Raw genomic sequence first — 22071 nt, 5'->3', positions numbered from 1 at the left:
ATCCTTATAAATTTATATAATGTACCACTCAGAATAATATGACTAAAAGACACCAAGCAGATAAAAACTTCAATGAGGGATCACTAGGAATATTAGAAAATCTGAATATTTTAGCTATGTGGATGACTACTTATTGGCAAATGAATCAGTTAGGTGTTCACTGACTGCTAAAAATGTGAGTCACGTGTTAACTCTTCCTTGAAAAAGAGTTTCATAAACATAATATCTAGCAGTATCCATGTTTATTATTATATAAGAAATATTCAGCTAAATGGTGACTAGAAATGGCAGAGATGTATATACTACTAAAGCTCTTTTTTCCCCGTAACCTTTAACTGGGCAAAGCAGTGCACCATAGGGCAAAACGTTTGACCCAAACAGAATTTTATAAAATTTTAGAAAACATTTTATGACATAAAAATTATCATAAAAGTTTATGACATAATAGTTTATTATCGTAATAGTTTATGACATAACAAGATTTTGCATGTTGATGTTTGACTGTGCTATACAGTTCAACAGGGGTTATTTTAAAGGCAGATATATCTGAATGTATCCCAATTTTTTTTTAGTGAAGGGAGTACATAAGACATTCTGTCACTGTTGAACCCAACAGAGAGACTGCCGGAGAGAAAACAAGAAGAAAGGAAGAAAGCGCCCAGAAACTTAGAAGAAGCAGTGTGCATGTGCTGTAGTTTGCAGTTAGTAAGCCTCTTAGCAAGACCCTAAAGCAGTGATGGTGAACCTTTTTTTCTTCGGGTGCCGAAAGAACGTGCGTGCGCACTACTGCACATGCGCGAGTGCCAACACCCATCATTCAATATCTGGGAAGGGCGAAAACAGCTTCCCCTGCCTCCTGGAGGCCCTTGCTAAATGGCCTATTTCCCAACTTCTGGTGGGACCAGAAGGCTCATTTTTCTCCCTCCCCAGGCTCCAAAGGCTTCTCCCAACCCCCGGAGACTCTTGGGAAGCCAAAAACGCCTTCCCAGAGTCTTTGTGTGAACAAAAAATCAGCTGGCCGGCAGACACATTCACGTTGGAGCTCAGCTAGGGCGTGCCAGCAGACATGGCTCCACGTGCCACCTGTGGCACCCATGCCATAGGTTTACCATCACTTCCCTAAAGGTTCAAAATAGTAAGTTAGAGGAAGAATACTGCTTTAGGTTTCCAATGTTCCATGAAAACTTTACGGAGTCCCATGATAGAGAGGAAATGGGAAGGGTTGAATGCAGTTTTGGGCACCCATGGTAAATTTTCTAAGGTTTAGTGAAAAGAGCAGGGTGGGTCAGCTAACTTTCAGAAGCAGGTACCAAAGGTTAGCAATAGCAATAGCACTTAGATTTATATACCTCTAGTGTTTTATAGCACTCTTTACAAGTGTCAGCATTTGCCCCTACAATCTGGCTCCTCCTTTTACTGACCTCAGAAGGATGCTCTCAACTCTTCTTTAAAAATAGGCTAGTATTAAATATTGTTATACATAATGAGTATCAGTTAATACATTCTGTTATAATTAGGTGAGTTGCTTTATTCTTTATGCTACAGGCAAATAAATATGCAATAGGAACTGCACCAAGAAATAAGTGTTATTTATTAGGACCTCAAATAGCTAAGATTCTAACCAATCCAACATACACCTCGCTCCAAACACAGCTTGTGATTCTATCCTACAGACTTGAAATTCAGTCCTTTAATATAGAGGTAGAAATGGTGGGATTCAAATTTCTCCCTCCGGTTCTGTGGGAGTGGTTTGATGGTGGTGGTCATGTGACTGAGTGGGCATGGCCAACTTGATATCACTCACTGCCATGCACACTCAGTCACATGACTCCAGTACCAAGCCACACCCACAGAACTCGGTAGGAAAAAAATTGAACTTATAGCTATTGCAACCTTTCTTTCTTTCTATCTATTTTCTGCCTGGCCCAATCCGTCAAAGGCATCCTCCTGCATGCTTCCTGCTCTCCCTTCACCAGTCGCACACGTCACCCTCCTTCAAAGACCCCAGCCCTACCCCGCTTCTTTCCCCATGACCACCATTCGGGCTTACCTTCCTCCCACAGTGACTGGTGGCAAAGGGGAAGGCAAGCTCTTCTTCCCAGCGGCCACCTCTTTGCTGTCCGCCTCCTGCCACTGCTGAGAAGGGGCTGGCAAAGAGGCAGCAACTGGGAGTGTTTTTGCAGTAACACCAAAAAAAAGAGCTTACCTTCCCCTCCGTCACCAGCTACCATGGTAGTAAGCCCAAAAAAGAAGTGATCCTGAAGTAGGAAGTAAGGCTAGGATTGTGAAGGAGGGGTGACATGGGAATGGCGAAGGGAGCAAGTGTGGCATGGGACTAGTGAAGGGTGACATGGGACTGGCAAAGGGAGCAGGCGTCAAGCGGGTGGGGTGAAGCTGGGCAGGGCATGTGCTGAGTGGCTAGAAGAGGAGAGTGGGTGAGCGGGGCAAGCAGCGACTGGGCTACTGGGGTCACCCAGAGGTGGTATTTACCAGTTCAGCAAACCAATCTAAATTGCCGCTACTGCTTCCCCCGAACCAATCCGAACCGGTCAAATACCACTCTGGAGGTAGCTCTTGACTTATAACCATTTGTTTAGTGACTGTTTGAAGTTACAATGTTACTGGAAAAAATGATTTATTCCATACATACCACCATTGCAGCATCCCCATAGGCATGTGATCAAAATTCAGACACTTGAAAACTGACATATATATAGTGTCCTGGAGTCAAGCGATCACCTTTTGCAATTTTATGACAAGGAATGTCAAGGGAGAAGCCAGATTCACTTAACAACCAAGTCCCTAATTAGCAACTACAGTGATTCATTTAGTAATTGTGGCAAGAAAGGGAGTAAACTGGGAGTAAAACTCACTTAACTATGTTGGAAGCATAGCAATGGAAGTTTGGGGCTCTATTTTGGTCATAGGTCAAGAACTACCTTTATTAGAAAACAATCTAGTATAAATAATTCACAAATCATTATCATTTTCAAGAATTGTACTCATGAATATCTCCGATGCCTAAGTGGAGAACTAATGGAATGCATGGAAGAATAGAAGATTCATACCCAGGATGTGCATTTTCCTTTAGTGGGGACACCCCTAACGTGACTTGGAGAAGCTTAATTAAAATCCATACTTCAATTGATTATACATCTAGGTGAATCTTCAGGGACTAGATAAAGTAACCCAGTTAGATTAGTTCATAAATAGTTCCTCATATAAATGAATGCTTTTTTCTATCCATGGGAGAATAGCTATAAAATTTAAGCTATTATTTATTCTGACGTTCTAAAACTGGATTCTCTTCCCCATTCAAAATTACAGACAATATAGAATTAAAATTAACTTTTGGTAATTGCGGCAATTTTACATTACCTGTCCACTTCTTCTTTAGACATTGAAGCAAATGTAAAACACTCTGTTATCCCATTAACAGCAAGCAGCAAGACATACAAACTATACCAACGAAGCAGAGTTGGACCTGATTAAACATTGTGACAAGTAAATTAATCCCACATCTTAATTTTGTACAAAATGCAAATAAAATTAAATAAATTATAAAAACGCAATCAACTAGTATAATCTAGCAATTTAATTTTTTACTTTAATTCAAATATTCAATCTCAAAGCAGACACAGTATAAGAAATAGTATCTATAATTAGGTTTGAATATGGGTTAAGCTCTAGATAAAATTTTATTTTATTTTTATTTAGTTATTAAATTAATATGCTGTCCATTTCACTGATAAGACAGCTCTGGGCTGCTCCTTTTTTTGGCCTCCATCAATGTCAGAGAAAGCTTTACTACCCGAACTAAAGGCCTCAAAAAGCCTGTCGCAAGCCAGATGGCTGCTTTTAATATTCATTAACAGAATTATACAACTTTTTCATGAAAGCAGCAGATGCCAAAAGACAATTGATGAATCTATTCTGCTTATTCCAAAATTAATTTTATATTAAAAATTGAGTCATCCCTTGAAAGCTAGATAAATGTATGCAGCATGTATGAAGCTACCTCAGAATATCAAACCAAAGATTGGTTTGTCTATTTATTCGATTTTTATGCCACCCTTCTCCTTAGATTCAAGGCAGCTTACAATATGTTAGCAATAGCACAGAGCCAGCATATTGCCCCCACAATCCATGTTCTCATTTTACCCACCTCGGAAGGATGGAAGGCTGAGTCAACCTTGAGTCGATGATGAGATTTAAACAGCTGACCTGCAGATCTACAGTCAGCTTCAGTGGGCTGCAGTACAGTTGATAAATATTTCAATTCTAGCAACGTTCTCAAGTCTTAGAGAAAGGTTGCTGCTACTGTATATTTTAAATTATGGGAGTGGAATCTGCAGACAAACAGATGTTACTGTTCCCTGTGCAACTTTAATCAGTGTGCCCAATGGTAGAAGAAAGCTAGATGCTTTATGTCAGCAAAGTCTAGAGAGCAGAGTTTTCCTTCTCCAATTTTAAAAGATGAACTGTCAGAAGTAAATCAATAATAATGTAACACTGGTTCTCAAGGCATAATTTCCCTTCCTATTTCCTCTATGTAGAGTTTGCTTTCAAATGGTTTTACATAAGTATTACCTGATCCTGAACTGAGCATTGATCCCCCATAAAGATCCAGCGCCAATTGCGAATAGGCAAAACCAAATACTGTGATGGTTAAGCCAATCAAGAGCACCAGTTTCAACAGTGATTCTAATACAGTAGCTGCCATAGAAATTTCATCCTAAAAAGCAATTATATATTTATTTAGTGTAAACAATGAAACTGTTCAAGATTATTATGCTAAACATATACAAATCTGCAAAAATCCAGATGATTGCAAGTGAAAATTCTCTTTGTTGCCATTTAATGATCTTCTACATTTTTGTGCGCCCTAGATTTCCAAGCTTTAATTATCTTGCACTGTTTTAGGTTTAGATCTTTTCTCCAGGATTCAAAACAGCACATGTCGCATTCTCCTTCAATTTTCCCCACAGACCACAGTAAGAGGTCTGTGTAGTAGGTAAATTATGTAATATTATTTTGAATTTTTACTCATAAACTGTTATATGAAATGTATATTCATACTTATTCAAGAAATCCAATCCTGAGTACTTTCCCCTAAAATAATTTAGTACAGTGAAATTAATTGAAAATGACATCCTGTTTTTAAAATCACAAATTCTAAATTTTTCTTACTTAGTTCTGTAAAGTACTTTAGAACTAATTAATATACAAAGAGGCCTCTTGGAAGGACAGAAGCCCAGCACTGTGTTCTGAAATCAGCCAATATTTTTCTGAGAAGTGTTCATTATTCTCCAGTTGCTGTTCCCAGGGACTAATGGTGGAGAAAGCTGACTGAGACCATATCATCCATACACTTATCCTTCAGCCATTTAGACCTTCCATTAATTTCAGAGAGCAATTTGTAAAATGCAACAAATATATTACTTTCCTTTTACCTGACCTCATTTTCTCACCATTCAATTTCACCAAACTGCTTCCTGTCCTAATATAGAAGTTCTATATCATGAGAAAAAAAATTCTACATACATTCTCCATTCTATGCTTAATTATACATCTTTCAGTTTTCCTCTCTTTCTAGTGAAAATGTGTTTTAATGTTTTAGAAAACATGGATCAATACTTTCATCCTTTTTACTTGTTTAACATTAAATTAAAACATGATAAGACTAAACCTACCTGTTTTTGCAACTTAGTATCTTTCCCACGTTCTAGAACTTTAGCAAAATATACATAAAAACTTTCTTCTATTGGTAAAAATATAAATCTAGCTGTCAAAGAACCAAGGTTGTTTATAATATCATATACACCTTAAGAAAGGAGGAGAAAATAAAGTTAATATATTCATTATTAACTTAATGTTTGTTCACAAAATAAATTAGTCTATATCTAAAAACATGTTTCTATTAAGATTAAAAATATTGTAAGTATTTATATTAATATTAAAAGTATTATAAGTATTATAAATTACATTTTGTAAGGTTCCAGATAAATTGTTTGAATAACACTTGCAACTCAGAGAGCCAATATAACGATTCAAAAATAATTTATTTTTATAACAACAATCAACCTAATAGAGAAATCTACTCTATTCACACTAATGAGCAAACAATGATTACTGTGGCAAACGTATTTCATACAAATGGAAAATCATTTTCAGTTCCAAGAAAAATAAATGATCCCTTTTCAAAGTGCAGAACTTTAAAAACACTAAGACCTTTCATTTCTTCCACATTCTTTGAACTGTAGTAAAACACCTTCAAGATGATGTCTTCCAGATTTGTTAGACTTAAATCCTTATAATTCAATGCCCTGGGAACTCATTGACAAATAAAGACCAACATATTACCATGTCAGAAAGTCAGCTGTCTGTTATCCAATGCAGCATATACAGTATTCTTTCATTCTTTCATTAATATGGAATCAGATATGTCATTAACATTAAGAGAAAGTATACGCTTAGAATCAGTTTAGTGTACTACTGAAGTTTACATATGGCATCATTAGGAGACAATTAGAAACTGCCACAATCTATTTATACATTCATACTGAATATGACTCCATGACTCCTCACAATTCTGATCTCACCACAAAAGTAGCAATAGCTTTTTTACTGACAGCCATTCCCCAGGGATTTCAAGCTCTGCAGTCATTGATATTGTCCCCTATGCCTAGGTTCTCTTTCTGTCTCTGTCTCTCACTCTCACTCTCTCTCTCCCCCCTCTCTCTCCCTTCCTCCCTTTCTGTCTCTCTCTCTCACACTCTCTCTCCCCCCTCTCTCTCCCTTCCTCCCTTTCTGTCTCTCTCTCTCTCATTCTCTCTCCCCCCTCTCTCTCCCTTCCTCCCTTTCTGTCTCTCTCTCTCTCTCTCCCCCCTCTCTCTCCCTTCCTCCCTTTCTGTCTCTCTCTCTCTCTCACTCTCTCTCCCCCCTCTCTCTCCCTTCCTCCCTTTCTGTCTCTCTCTCTCTCACTCTCTCTCCCCCCTCTCTCTCCCTTCCTCCCTTTCTGTCTCTCTCACTCTCACTCTCTCTCCCCCCTCTCTCTCCCTTCCTCCCTTTCTGTCTCTCTCTCTCTCATTCTCTCTCCCCCTCTCTCTCCCTTCCTCCCTTTCTGTCTCTCTCTCTCTCACTCTCTCTCCCCCCTCTCTCTCCCTTCCTCCCTTTCTGTCTCTCTCTCTCTCTCTCCCCCCTCTCTCTCCCTTCCTCCCTTTCTGTCTCTCTCTCTCTCTCTCTCTCTCTCTCTCTCTCTCAAAACAAAGTGCTCCCTCATATTCAACTGCATTAACAAAAGATTCCACAGGAAAACAAATCAATAGTTAAGGATAATGTTTGCAACCCACTATCTCCCCCAGATGCTCAGGTCATCACTTTATTTTATTTATTTATTAATTCAATTTCTATGCTGCCCTTCTCCAGATACTCAGGGCGACTTACAACATATTAGAAATCTACATAAAATCACATTCTAAAATCCCCACAGTTAAAAACTAAGCAATCAGATTCATACCTCATACATCCTACATGCATTCACTGGGCGGGGCAAGTTTCAATGGCCCATGCCTGCCTGGGTCTTCAGAGCTTTGCGGAATGCAGGGAAAGTGGGGGCAGTACGAATCTATGGGGGGAACTCATTCCAAAGGGCTGAGACAGCCACTGAGATCTCTTCCCCTAGGAAGCGAGGCAACATTGTCTAGCTCAGGGGTAGGCAAAGTTGGCTCTTTACTTATTTTATTTTATTTTATTTTATTTTATTTTATTTTATTTTATTTTATTTTATTTTATTTTTTTTATTTATTTATTTATTTATTTATTTATTTATTTATTTATTAGATATGTAATAATATAAATAAAGAAAAGAATAGAAGAAAAGATATAAAAGTATAGGTGAACATATTTGAAAGGAATAAAAGATAAATGAGATAAGGAGAGAAAATTGGACAGGGGACAGAAGGCACACTGGTGCACTTATGTACGCCCCTTACTGACCTCTAAGGAACCTGGAGAGGTCAATCATGGATAGTCTAAGGGAAAAATGTTGGGGGTTAGGGGTTGACACTACTGAGTCAGGTAATGAGTTCCACGCTTCGACAACTCGGTTGCTGAAGTCATATTTTTTACAGTCAAGTTTGGAGCGGTTAATATTAAGTTTGAATCTTCTATGACTTGTGGACTTCAACTCCCAGAATTCCTGAGCCCATCATGCTATCACAGGAATTCTGGGAGTTGAAGTCCATATGTCATAGAAGAGCCAACTTTGCCTACCCCCGGTCTAGTTGATGGGATCCGGAGAAGGCCAACTCTGTGGGACCTGACCGGCCACTTATTAGATAACAGACCAACGAAATACCTCAAACCTTTATTATATTTATCATCAAAAGTCAGAATCACATAAAAATGCTTTTGGACTATTTTTAGATGTTAACATATGATTTCATCCATGCTTGTAAATTTTGTTATAAAGTCTTTCCTACCTTGGTCTCCAAAGTTTAATACATTCAGGAAAGTCATCACATATCTTTCACCTGTAGAATTAATATTTCAAATTAGTATTTCTTTCTCAAAGGGAGATCTTGCTCAACAAGGGTGGGGTCTAACTTACTTTGCTCCCAGTTCACTTCCTCCCGTGCCACGGGGCTGGGCCTCATGGGCGCATACACACTTTGCATGGGGCAAAAAATAACCCCCCCAAAAAAGTTTAAGGCAAAAATAATATGACAACCGCATGCACAGTGCAGAAAACTCAGCTTCCGCGCAGAAGAAAAAAACCCCAGGAAACAAATCCCCCCCCCAAAAAAAAAAAATTAAAAAAACATTTTTTTTAAAAAAAAGATGGCAACAAGCAGAGACCGGCATTGAGAGAAGTGGTTCCGTTATGTCACTGTGACATCACCAGCAGGTCACTACCAGTTTGGGCAAACCAGTCCGAACCCACCTCTGCTAATCAGGCTTAAAAAGCCAGGGGTCTACTCTGCTTAAGAAACTCTTTGAATCCAAACACACAATGTATTCACAGAAAAAGAAGTGACAACAAAGGCTACCTTACTTTACCTTACCCTACCCTACCTTACCTTATCTTGACAAATTTCATTGTGTTTCCTACTTCCCTCTTTTAGGAAAGGTTGTTGGGAGAGCCCTGGAGGAAGCAGATTATCAGGATCCGTTTAAGTCAGGTTTTAAACCAGGGCATGGACCCAAGACAACACTGATTTTCCTTCTGAAAGATCTCGAGTTGGAGCATGTGTCCACCCTTACTCTCCTGAACTCTGTGTGGCCTGCAATGCCATTACTCATGGTATACTTTTGGACCTTGTAACTACTCTGGAGTAAGAGTATTGTAGTGGTTCTGCTTATTTCAGAACTAGTTGCAGTTAGTGTTGATGGAGAGATCTATTCCAACCTGCCTTTTATTTTTTTATTTTTTTATTTGATTGATTGATTGATTGATTGATTGATTGATTGATTGATTGATTGATTGATTGATTGATTGATTGATTTGCATGCCACCCTTCTCCAAAGACTCGGGGCAGCTCACAAGATACAAAAACAACACAACAATAGGGACTCTCTGGGCTCTCCCCATTTATATTCAACATCTACATGAAGCAGCTGAGCAAGATAATTTGCAAACACTACAATGAGAATTATCATCAATATGTTGATAATTCTCAGTTATGCTATCCCAGGATAAGCAAGTGATGGTGTTAGTTCTTTGTCTGGAAGCTAAGAGAATCTGAATAGGGAAGAATAGGTTCAGTTCAATCCTAGTGGCTTTGTATTTTAGAGCTTCTGGTTCTGATGATTTCCATTTTTAGTTCTTGACTGGATAGCACTGCCTAATCAGAATTGTGTGCAAATTTCAGGTCCTCCTGGACTTGCAGCTCCTGTTCAAAGAGTAGGTAACAGCTAATCCAACTGCGTATTTTCTTGTCTCAGAAGCCCTGCTCATAGTTGCTCATGCTTTAGTATCTCCTAAGCAACACACTTTACATGGGGCTGCCTCGTATGGCCTGTAAGTTAGATGTGCCCATCACTAAGTTTGTCATTCTTATAACTGAAGCTGGTGTGTTCTCATCCTCCATTACTTTCCTTATTTTTCTTTTTTTTTTGTTTGGCTTGATTTTTACACTGTGCACCACCCAGTCACAACAACAACAACAACAACAACAACAACAACAACAACAACAACAACAATTTATTAGAGTCTTAACAATTCTAAAAATGTGGAAATATCAATCAACAACATTCTTATTACTATTGCTGGCAGAAGGGGGCTGAGAATAAAAAAATCAAGTTGAAGAAAGTTTTGTACTCACCTTCTGTTAAAACTTGTTTTAGGAATGACTGCTTAAAGAAACTCCAAGTCAACCTTGATTCCTTCCAATTAACAATATCCTGAAACATATACAAATAATTAGGTATAATTATTTTGTCCTATTTTGTCTGGGTTTTAAAACAGCAGAGTTGGCCTCAGTTAATACTTGGAGCATAGGCTTTTCTGGAACACCAGGGCTAAGAAGGCTAAAAAGAAATCCTGGAAGAAAGTAATGGTAAGGACCTCCATACCACTTCCAAGAAACCCCCATGGACATATCCTGCAAGTCACTGGGGGTCAACCTTGATTAAATTTATTTTACCCTGATATACCAGTCAAAATATTATATGACACAATCTCTGAAAAAAACTATTTAATTAAAACACTATATTTAATAAAAAATAAGGTCTTAATTAAATAAAAATTCATACATACATTTGCCTGTTCCTGACCTAGTTTCTATTATATTTTCTGCAAGTTTTAATGTGGAAGACTGTTCAATTTTTACAGCTACATTTTAATATGCAGCTCAAAGAAATGTCTTCTATTATAACATCTGAACTGTTCACCAGAAGATTAAAAGGCAGCCATTTTAGCTCACTCAAGTGTTTTCATATTAGAATTAACTATATATTTAGGCCAAAGGTTTTCTAACACTTTTCTGAAAAATGATCTGCATACTAGATCATTTTGAGATAGCGTAGTTATTAACAAAAGCCATTTTCTGTACAATATAATGTATTTATTATTTTGAAAAGATACAATCATCTCTGGATCTAAAAATTTGCTTACATAAATAAAAGTTCACTAAATGAAGTTTAAATATAATATCAAAATGATTAAAAATGTATTTTGCTCAATATTTTACAGCAACCACAATCTTTTCTTCTATGAAACGTTTCAGAATTATTTTAGTAGTTTCATTCAAAGGAGAGTTATAAGGATGGTGAATGTCTAGAAACCATGTCCTATGAGGAATGGATCTAGGGATGTTTAGTCTGCAGAGGAGACTTGATAGCTGTCTACAACTATCTGGAGGGCTATCACAGAGCAGAGGGATCAGCATTGTTCTCATTAGCACATTGAAGGTCTAGAAACAATGGAATGAAACTGCAAGGGAGTAGATTTAGATTAGATATCAGAAAAAACTTTCCAACAGTAAGGGTGATAAACCGGTGGAACAATTTGCCACAGGAGGTGGTGAGCTCGCCTTCACTGGAGGTCTTCAAACAGAGACTGGACAATCATCTTTCTGGGATGGTTTAATGAATCCTGCATTGAGCAGGGGATTGGACCCAATGACCCTGGAGGTCCCTTCCAACTCTATGATTCTATGATTCAGTGTCAAGTTTCATTAAAATCAAAAGAATAGTTTGCACCCTAATGATGTTAGTGACACTAATATTAAAACAATAGACTTCATTTCTTTTCATCATAGGTTTCTTAATTCTGTGTAAAAGTAATATATCTACAGTTTGTTGAGCTCATTATACAATAGATAAGTCAACATTTTGAATCCATTTGTCACCTTGTATATGATATTTGTAAAATTTTAAATGCAAAGCATAATTGGGATTATGAAAAAACTATTTTATAATCAGAATATTAATTTAAGTATGCAAATTGGTTACATTCTTTTATAACTAAGAATACATTATGGATTTAAACTAACAAGCCACAAGAAACATGTTTTATAAAGTAAATCTAAGTTCAGAGAAACCATTGAAAGTTTTTTGCTCATAGAGTTAGATCTTGCAGTTATTAAGCAGTTATTCTGGGTCACTAAGCAGATAGAGTCCCAGGTAAGGAGCACAGGTACCTTAAGCATTGAGGGAGGCCTGGGAGGATCCATTGCAGAGCTGGGTTCTGACTTACCTCGCTGCCGGTTTGCTTCCTCCCCTGCCTTGTGGGTATGTGCACGTTATTGAAAACCCAGCTTCTGTGCATGCCAGAAGCAAAAAACAAGATGGTGGCGCTGGTTCATGGGCGTGACCAGCTGCCCATCACTGCCGGTTCAGTGAGCTGGGAGAAATACCCACTACCAGTTCTATAGAACTGGTCTGAACTGGCAGGAACCCACCTCTGGTCCACTGACTTTGTGGAGAAACCAGCAGAGAAGATTGCTAATGGTATCACATGAATGTGGAACATTTGGCAAACAATTGTATGCTCTACAGGTTGCCAAGCACTAAGATAGTGATCACTTAACTACGGAGGGGTATGTGCAATGTTCTCTGATAGTTGGAAAAGCTTTATAGGTCATAAAACACCCTTTCCAAGGCCATTGTAACTTCAGATAGTCATTAAGCAATCAGACCTAAGTCAAGGACTATTTATATTATAATAAAGTTTACAAAAACACAGTTGAGGCATATGATATAATTTCTCCAGGACCATAAAAAGTACTCAATTGTGATAAACAAATGATCACTGATGCTAGTTAATAAAATATTTTCCTCATATTTCCTCTTTACCATCTTATTTGTAGTGGTATACGCTGGACTGTATAGGTTAAATGGATGTGTAAGGAGTGACTTCTTAAGGGATAGAAAAACCTTAATGCACAAAAATATGCCACATGGTGTAGAGAATAAGAAAGATGGCCTTGACAGGAATTTGCAGGAAATGTTACATAGGCAAATGGGTCAAATTTGAAAGTGAATCAGGCAAATGTCTCCCTAAATTACTGAAGGAACAGGAAATACAGACTGATCAGACTGCAAGATTCTCTTAGGTTTCCTTGATAAAAATATTGTTTTTATAGCAATATTATTATTTTGGAAATCCTTTGTTTATATATCATAGTTAGATCTCACAAAAAGCTTGGGAGCAAAAATGTCTCAGCCCATTTCAGGTACCTATTTTTTTAAAATTTACCAATATTTGCGAATATCCAAGTCATAAATGATCTTACTATATAACAAAACTATACACAAAGGATCTCAAGCATCATATGCTTATTTTTTCAAACAATAAAATGTAAATATTAAAAATTTAAGCAACTGAAATCTGGAAAATGACTGTGAAACTGAAACTGATTAACAGCTAACTAGTTAATACAGTGTTCCCTCGATTTTTGCAGGTTCGAACTTCATGAATAGCCTATACCACGATTTTTTAAAAAATATTAATTAAAAAATACTTCACGGCTTTTTTCCTATACCATGGTTTTTTCCATCCGATGATGTCATACGTCATCACCAAACTAATAATTTTTGCAAATAAATAACAAAAAAATAATCATTGTTAATAAATAATTACGTTTATAAATATCAGGATCACTATTCAATGGTGAGTACCAGTAATAATGGTAAGTAAATGGTTGTTAAGGGAATGGGAAATGGTAATTTAGGGGTTTAAAGTGTTAAGGGAAGGCTTGTGATAACTGTCCATAGCCAAAAATGGTGTATTTACTTCCGCATCTCTACTTCGCGGAAATTCGACTCAGAACACATCCCCCACGGAAATCGAGGGAACACTGTATATGATATTCAATTTAAGAATTTATTAGGACAATTCGGCTACTCGTGAACAACATCTTGTTCCATGAAGTTATCTGATTTTTTAAAAGCTGTTGGACTTACCTCATTATGTCCCAAAGCAGGCAAAAAAGATACCATTCTAGTAATAGGAAATGATTTTTTTGTTGCCTCAGGAGAGCCCAAAAATTTCATGAAATATATCATATAACATGATACTAGAATGGTAGTGTATAAAAGCTGCGAAAGAAAAATAATTCATACTGGTTTTATTGTCAACATAGCAGTGCAACAACATTCCTATTTGAACAGCAACAAAACATCATGTCGACAACATTCAAAAGTCGTGCAATTACATCCAATCCGATCCTACTTCAGGATTAACATGATGAGGCAGATGCCAAGGGCCATAGGATACAAGCAGTATGACTTTTCTCTAGGGGGAACCTATCAACCTAACTTTTTAGTTCAACCTCAGGTGTATTGGTGAGCACTCACCTTAACCTGGGACAAGAAATTTAAGATGATGAGGGGAACACCACAAGTTGGAAACTTAATGCTGAATTATTTACAAGACTAACTCACTCCTTATGTTCATCTCACCTCCTTGGCAGAGTAACACTGGCACTTTTGCATAAGGCACAAGCATTAGCTTTCCATCCATACCAGTTATCCATCACGCTAAATTAAAAGTTATATGTGTCCAGCATGCACAGGAATATAAATATATAGTATTTGCTTGTAAACACCATTAATGTGATGTGAGTTAAGAAAAATATGCCAGTTTCTACAACCAATTCATATGATAGATCCTATAAATGGTAATAAAGCAGGGAGAAAATTGTACCTGAGCCAAAGAAAAGATATAGAGTCCCCAGTGTGGATACAAAACTACTAGCAGAACTGTCAAAAAGCATTTGCAAAGGATTGACAAACTCTCAGCAATCACCTGTAAAGCAAATACAAAGATCTTATCAAAAACACAACATGACGTATAAAAAACACAACTTCAGATTCAAAAAGTATGGACTCCAGAATTCTTAGAAATGTGCAGCTCTGAAAAGCCATGAATACTTTCTATAAGAGCAGAAACTTTGCAAAGTACAATTTTTCTTTAGGATAACATTTTCAGTTGTTTGGGTATTCACATCCTCTGTGATGAACTCTACTCAACTATAATGAATTGAATCTCAATTAAATTATTCATGCTTTGTTTCAGGAAAATCAGGTAGTTTTCATGATTAAAAATCCTATTGATTTCAATGAACTCAATGTAGTTAGAGTTGAGTTCATCACAATGATGAACAGGTAAAGCAAAGTTATGGAAGAAATCTTGTAGTCCCAAACGTTTTCAGGTCTGCAATGATGGCTCTCTATTGTAAATAGAATAAGGAGAAGGAGAAGGAGAAGGAGAAGAAGAAGAAGAGGAGGAGGAGGAGGAGGAAAAAACCACCAAATAACACCATCATCTGCTTTGAAAGGGAAGGGAAAATAATAAAAACAATTGCCAGAGATGAAAAAGAAGAATATTCATGTACTTCACAGTTATGCAGGCGTGGTTTCTGCCAAGACTACCTCTATGTAAACCTCTTTTTGCCAGTGAAACAGCACTACACAAGACTGTTTAGCCACTCTAGTGTAGTGGTTAACATTCTGACTAGAAGCCAAGAGACTATGAATTCTAGCAAGAGACCAGAAGTGTGTCTTTTTCAGCCCAACACATTTTATGGTGTTATTGTTGTGAGGAAAATAAGAAACAGAATTATGTACATTGCTTTCAACTGTACAAAAATAAAAGGTGGTATTATCATCATATAATAAAAGGTGATATTGTTAACATATGCATAACAATGTGAAATCACAGCTGCCAGTTCTTTAACTGATGATGACCTCCATTCGCATCAAGTTCTTCCCCAAAAAAACAAGGCTATCATAATCTATACGTGCAGCTCCAAGTAGTGTGGCTTTTTGTATCTGATATTTGGAGATTTTATCAATAGTCAGATTTTCTAAATATTGTCCAAGGCTTTTGCGTATGGTACCCAATAGGCAATAACAATAACTCATCATTGCTAGTTTATGCCATAATCCTTCAACTTCAATTTTTTATCTTGATACTTTATGATTATTTTGTATCTTTGTATTTCCTATGGTTCATTCACAATCAGCCAGATATTCAGATTTATTGTTGTTGTTAATTATTTCATCAACAAGACTAATGTATTTAAGTTAATGTATTTAGGTTAATCTGTAAATCAATACTTTACCTATAATAAAATGTCAGAATATACGTCAGAATAAAAAAAATTAACTTGAGACATCTATTCATTTTAGAATTCATAATTCATAATTTTAAAAGAAGCAAGAAATACAATTTCATATAGTTTCACTAACCTTTAGCCGTACAAGTAAATGTATTTGAGCTAAAACCCAAAAAGGTTCACCTAGGAGTTCAATCACAGCGGAAAGACAAAAAGCAAGTACTCCAAAATTATAGTAAGGTACTGCATTTTCATTAGGAACTTCAAGTATATCTAGCCAGATCCAGCCCAGGAACACACACCAACATATGCCCAAAGGAACTCTACAAAAGTTAAGAAGATAAACCATGAAGCCAAAATTAATAACTTGTTCTTTTCTCTCTCATCTTCAGTGTGAATTTAGGAGGGGGGGGGGAAACTGCATCCAATTTTACCAAGAGTAAGTACAATAAACTTGAAAAGTACATGCATTTGTTTTTTCTCCCTACATCTGCAGAAATAAATTATTTCTATAGTTTAATTACAATATTTCTTGGAATGCATTATAACTTATAAGGTTTTTGCATACATATTTATTTGAGAAATCTATACTTTTCCTCCAGTGCTTTAGGGTAGGAATGCTATTTGGAAACTAATAACCCAATACAAAAAGCAAAAAAGGAACAGCACAAACAGCAACTTTTGCAGGTGTTATATGCAAATATGTACAAAGGTGGAGACACACAGACAAACATACACATAGAGAGAGTGTGCTTTTATTTGCCCCTTCACTCACTAAAAAAGCCAAGGCACTTATATTTCTTGGACTAAAGCAGAGTATTATATAAAGTACCCAGTCTTTCCCACCAGCATTGAAGTTTATTTAATTTCAGAACATTAGCATTGAAAATTGGAGATTGCTTTCTTTTTCCAGGCAGTGAGGCAAGAAGTCTTCCACAGAAAACCATTCTCATGCAAGAGCTGCATAGCAGCTTTTCTCAATTTCTCATGGAGACGTGGTAATTAATATATGCAATTAGAATTAAATTAGAATTAGGTGAATTAAATTACCTAATTAAATATTAGGTAATTAATATATGAATTAGGATGAAACTATTACAGATAAGCTAAGATGTAATTTAGGTAAGCATTAAGTCCCTTAACAACTTCATAGCCTATCTTGAGGAGCTCATCTGCCTGTTTCTCAATGTAATCGTGACTTTAAAAACAAGCTCCTATACCTTTTCAAAAGTGCAAGCAACACTGCAGAAGGATTGCAGAAGAAATTAACTAAAATGTTCAAATGAGAAATTTAAACTTACGTTAGCCATAATAAATTAAATGTTTGTGTCCAGTTTCTCTTTGAGCTCCCACTTAAACAAGCTTTACGGAATGCTTCTCTGGCTAAGAAAACTATTGTTGAATAAAGCAGTGTCAGTCTAATATTTTGAAAGAAAAAAGGAAGAAAAGGGCAATTTTATTTTGAAAAGAGAATTTCAACAATCAATAATTTTATTACATTGTTAATAGAATTATATTAACTTTATATTAACTATATAATTATTATAATTATCAATAATGTGTATCAAAGGAGATTTGATTACCTTAAGAGTTGTCAATTATGAATTGAACTCACCCAGGATCACATGCAAACTGGGGAGAGTCATAAAATTTTATAGAAATTGTGCCAGATACAAACTAGACATTTGAAAAGTTAATAAGCTCACAAGTCATTTACCACCTGCTTCCTTTTTTTAACAGAACAAATATGAACTGCCCAATATATATTTTTAATTACTTATGTTTCAAAATACAGTACTTAAGTTTTAGTCTTTTTTAAATTAACCTTTAAATTAACCTTTTATAAATACATAGCTTTTAAAGAATTCTTAAATTTATAGTAGTTGTTAAAAAATCTGTGGTGATACCAAAAATGTCAGTTTTTCTATTTTACTTCACTTATACCTATTTTGTGAATTGGGGATCTCATTTCTGCAAAATATAACAGTTAGAAACTAGATTTATGCTTGGTAATGATCCCCAGATGTTAGTACAAGTTTCTTTTCTCTGGATCCTAACTTATATTTAAATGTTATATTTTCTTGATAACACTATTAATTACAGAAAAATATAATCTTACAACATTTTATCATTTGTATGCAATTGCACTGAGTATATTACATAGTATCAAAAAAGTGGAATTGATTTTCTCAATTTATACTATGGATTTATCGATGTATTCCCATTGTTTATTTTTCAGCTGTCTGAAAAAAAGTTTCTTGAGAGTTTCGTAATAAAAATTAAAATCAAGAAACATACAGAATTAAAATGATAAAACAAGAGCACATTGAAAATATTACTCAAGATTTTCTTAATCTTTTCCCAATATATTGCTTGGGGTGGATTAGGTTACAATTTTAAATGTCATATTCTTTTAGCAATAATTTTGTTCTAAAATAACAATAAAATTACATTAAAGCAAGGATGTCAAACCCATTGATATGTCACATTGCCGTAACATGTGCATGGGCTGCCAGTTTGATACTCCTGCATTAAAGTATCACTATGTCTGTATCAACTTACACAATAACACTCTTTTAAAGGTAGAAATGTATTTTGGACATGAGGCTATTATTTTGTGGACAAGGTGAATTAGGACTTGGACATCAGGGAGAAAAACTAGTATATTTGGCAATGCCTGGTGTGCAATTAAACCCAATGTATTTCATATTTTGAAATAATAAAGCAGCAACAAAACTTCTTTATTTCATTTGAAGAATTACTCAGAACTACTGAACACCTATTAAAATCAGGAGTGTCTTTGGAAACATAGCATTTTCAAAACCACTAGAACAGTGATGGCGAACCTGTGGCACGCAGGGCCATATATAAGAGCACACAAGCCGTTGCCCTACGTTTTTGGCCTTTGAGGGGTGGGTGTTTTCATTCTCCCCAGGCTTCAGGAAAGCCTCCTGGATTCTGGGGATGGTGAAAAGCAGCCCAGGGGCCAACCAGAAGTTTTTATTGTCCCCAAGGGCTCAGGAAAGTCTCCTGAAGCTTGGGGGTAGCGAAAAACGGCACAATGGGCCTATTGGAAGTCCGGAGGCTTCAGTGAGGTCTGTGCACATGCGTGGGGGCAGCTCAGGGAGGTTATGTGCATGTACGGGGAGCAGCACAAGGATTGTGCATATGCACGGGGAGGACATTGCATTATGGGTGTGGGCACGCACACATGTACATACACTTTTGCTACCCAAGGCAAAAAAAGGTTCGCCATCACTGCACTAGATATTTACATAACTTAGAGGAAAAGGCATTATTCAAAAAAACCTAAATCAAAAACTCAAATTTCCATTTATACATCAGTGCAGATATTCATTCATCCATACAATTCAAAATATCTCCTTGCAGAATCATACCAAGCAGCAGAACATAAGAGCCATGCTGAATCAGGCCAAAGCCCATCAAGTCCAGCATTCTGTGTCACACAGTGGCCCACCAATTGTCCATTGGGATCTTGAGCAGAAAGAGAAGGCAAGACCCTCCCTTTCCCTTGACCCCCAGCAAATGGTACCCAAGGGAATCCTGCCTGCCTCAACCAACAAAAGGCGGCACTTGGACATCAGTTTCAATAACCACTGATACACTTGGCATCCATGAATCTGTCTAATCCTGCCTTAAAGCTATCCAGGCTGACCTCTTCTGGAAGTGAATTCCATAAACCAACAACCCTTTGGGTGAATAAATATTTCCCTTTATTTGTCCTCACTTTCCTACCTATGAGCTTTAGGGAATGTCCCCTTGTCCTATTATTGTGTGATAGAGAAAAGATTTTTTCTCTATCCACCTTTTTTATCCCATACATGATTTTATACACTTCGATCAAGTCACCTCTTAAACGCTGTCTTTCAAGGCTGAAAAGACCAAGGCGTTGCAACCTGGTTTCATAAGGGAGGTGCTCCATTTCCTTGATCAGAAAGTTAAGCAATTTATCCAAATTTATTCCAGAATGAAATAGAGAGAAAGCTACTATAACTTGGAACCATTAATATTTCATTTTATTTTTATAAAATGATTATGATTTATTACCTTACATTCACAAGACCAATTATTTCTTTTGATACATAACGTAAAGTAAAAGCATTTAAGCCAAACGTAATTAGCCGGAATAGCACCTGCAAAAAGAAAAGTGAAATTAATCAAACATTAACTTTCTGTAAAAGAATTCAGACTTCAACATTTGTTTGTTTGTTTCGATTTTTGGCCTATCTTTTGTTCAGGACTTCATCTTAACACCATTATGCTCTTATCTCCACTAAATAACATTAAACTTTTCATTTCAATTTATCATACTCAAGTGAGATGTAGGATTGTTTCCTTGTTCTAATAGTGGAAGTTGGATACAATGATTCTAAATTTATTGTCATACAGCTACTGAGCTATGCTGTTTGTTTAGATTAGAGCCTAACCTAATCTGTAGGGAAATGCTTGTAGCCTTTTCAGGATGATCCTCCATTGGTTGCTGAAAGCTGAGTCTGTCTCTATATATCAAAGAATTATTCTATATAACAGGATTCCTGGGTTAGCCCTACAGATTACAGGCGGCAGCTGTTTTATGGAAATGCAAGTGTCATTGCTAGATTTACTTATTCTAGACAGGGAAGCTCAACAATGTAGCTGTAGGACTATTTTAGCTGCAAGTCTACTAAACACACAAAAATTATAAGACTCTGAAATCACCTCAATGGAGGAATGCCTGATGAAGAGGATAAAACTTGCAGAAATGGAAAAACAACTTGCTTAATTAAAGTAAAATCAATAACTACATTTATTAGTAAACCCCTTCTGGCCTTTGTGCTATAAAAACAGAAAAATGAACTTGTGATTTTGGGACCACGAATGACAAAAGACAGCTTAAGGAAATTATGATGTAATCTTAGAGAGGGTTAAATATAAAGGCATTTATACTACTATCAAAAATATTTATATTATTTTCTTTGTTTCTTACTATTCTTCCTTTGTTTCTTTTCTAATACAGTATTTGCATTTTTATCATATATATATATCATACATATGTATACAAACACTTACAGAGAGAGAGAGAGAGGCCTCTTCCACCTGTTATTCTATTCTATTCTACATACTTTCTCCAATTAAATGCAGGTGATTTCTGGGAAATGTCAAATACACAGATGACAAAGAGAAGAAGGAAAATAAAGCATCTTAGAGGACAGTATCAAGATTCAGGAGAATGGTGACAAGCTGAACAAGCAAAACCAGCAAGATTAAATCCAATGGAAAAACAATGCAGAACAGCTGAATGGAAGGGAAAAACCCTCAAAGGCACAAATATAGTGTATGCAGGAGAGACCATAGATGCCAGAAGTATAGACAAAAAATACTCAGGGTCTTGATTAATTGTTTTAGGAATAACATTGAAAACTACACTGTATCCAGAGGAGACTCAAAGGCACTTTTTTCAAAAGGCAACTGGACTTTCTTGGGGGCATCTTTGAAATTGTTTTGCTTCTCATCCAAGAAGCTTCACTTCTAACTGACTGATGGTGAATGACTGTTGGAAGGTGTCCAGAGTCAATGGATAGGAGATGGATGGCAAACAATTTTCATAAATGAATAAATATTTCCCCACCAAGAGGAAAAAGCACCTCTGGGACAACGATGACCTGAATTAATGAGAATCTCAATAGACGTACATCCAAGAGGAGAGTAACTACGACGTGAAGGGCATCATGAATGAGAATCTCAATAGACATATATCCAAGAGGAGAGTAACTACAACGTGAAGGGCATCATTGGAACAGTGAGGGAGTGCTGAATATGTTTATCGTGGAGAAAAGAATATTCTGGAAGGCATAATAGCTATTTTCAAGTCTCTCTCTGTCAAGGGCTGCCCATAGAAGACAGGGCAGAACTGTCCAGAGATATTCCAGGACATAAGAAACACTAGGTTTAGATCATAGGTCTCCAACCTTGGCAACTTTTAAGACTTGTGGACTTCAACTCCCGG

At 36.5% G+C, this 22071-nt stretch overlaps 1 protein-coding gene across 1 annotated transcript in view; it reads right to left on the bottom strand.

Annotated features, from left to right (window-relative positions):
• RFT1 (RFT1 homolog) overlaps positions 1-22071 on the bottom strand; it is a 30914-nt gene that overhangs the window by 7935 nt on the left and 908 nt on the right. The window contains exons 2-11 of the mRNA XM_070735790.1: positions 20133-20218; positions 17366-17482; positions 16198-16387; positions 14651-14752; positions 13909-14043; positions 10326-10404; positions 8484-8534; positions 5694-5824; positions 4591-4735; positions 3379-3484 (exon numbers count right to left, since the gene is read on the bottom strand). Of these exons, the coding sequence (XP_070591891.1) occupies positions 3379-3484; positions 4591-4735; positions 5694-5824; positions 8484-8534; positions 10326-10404; positions 13909-14043; positions 14651-14752; positions 16198-16387; positions 17366-17482; positions 20133-20218 (1142 nt within the window). The remainder of the gene's footprint in view (positions 1-3378; positions 3485-4590; positions 4736-5693; positions 5825-8483; positions 8535-10325; positions 10405-13908; positions 14044-14650; positions 14753-16197; positions 16388-17365; positions 17483-20132; positions 20219-22071) is intronic.

The sequence above is a fragment of the Erythrolamprus reginae genome, chromosome 2 (genome assembly GCF_031021105.1).
Source record: "Erythrolamprus reginae isolate rEryReg1 chromosome 2, rEryReg1.hap1, whole genome shotgun sequence".
NCBI lineage: Eukaryota > Metazoa > Chordata > Lepidosauria > Squamata > Dipsadidae > Erythrolamprus > Erythrolamprus reginae.
This window is presented reverse-complemented; position numbering and strand designations above follow the sequence as displayed.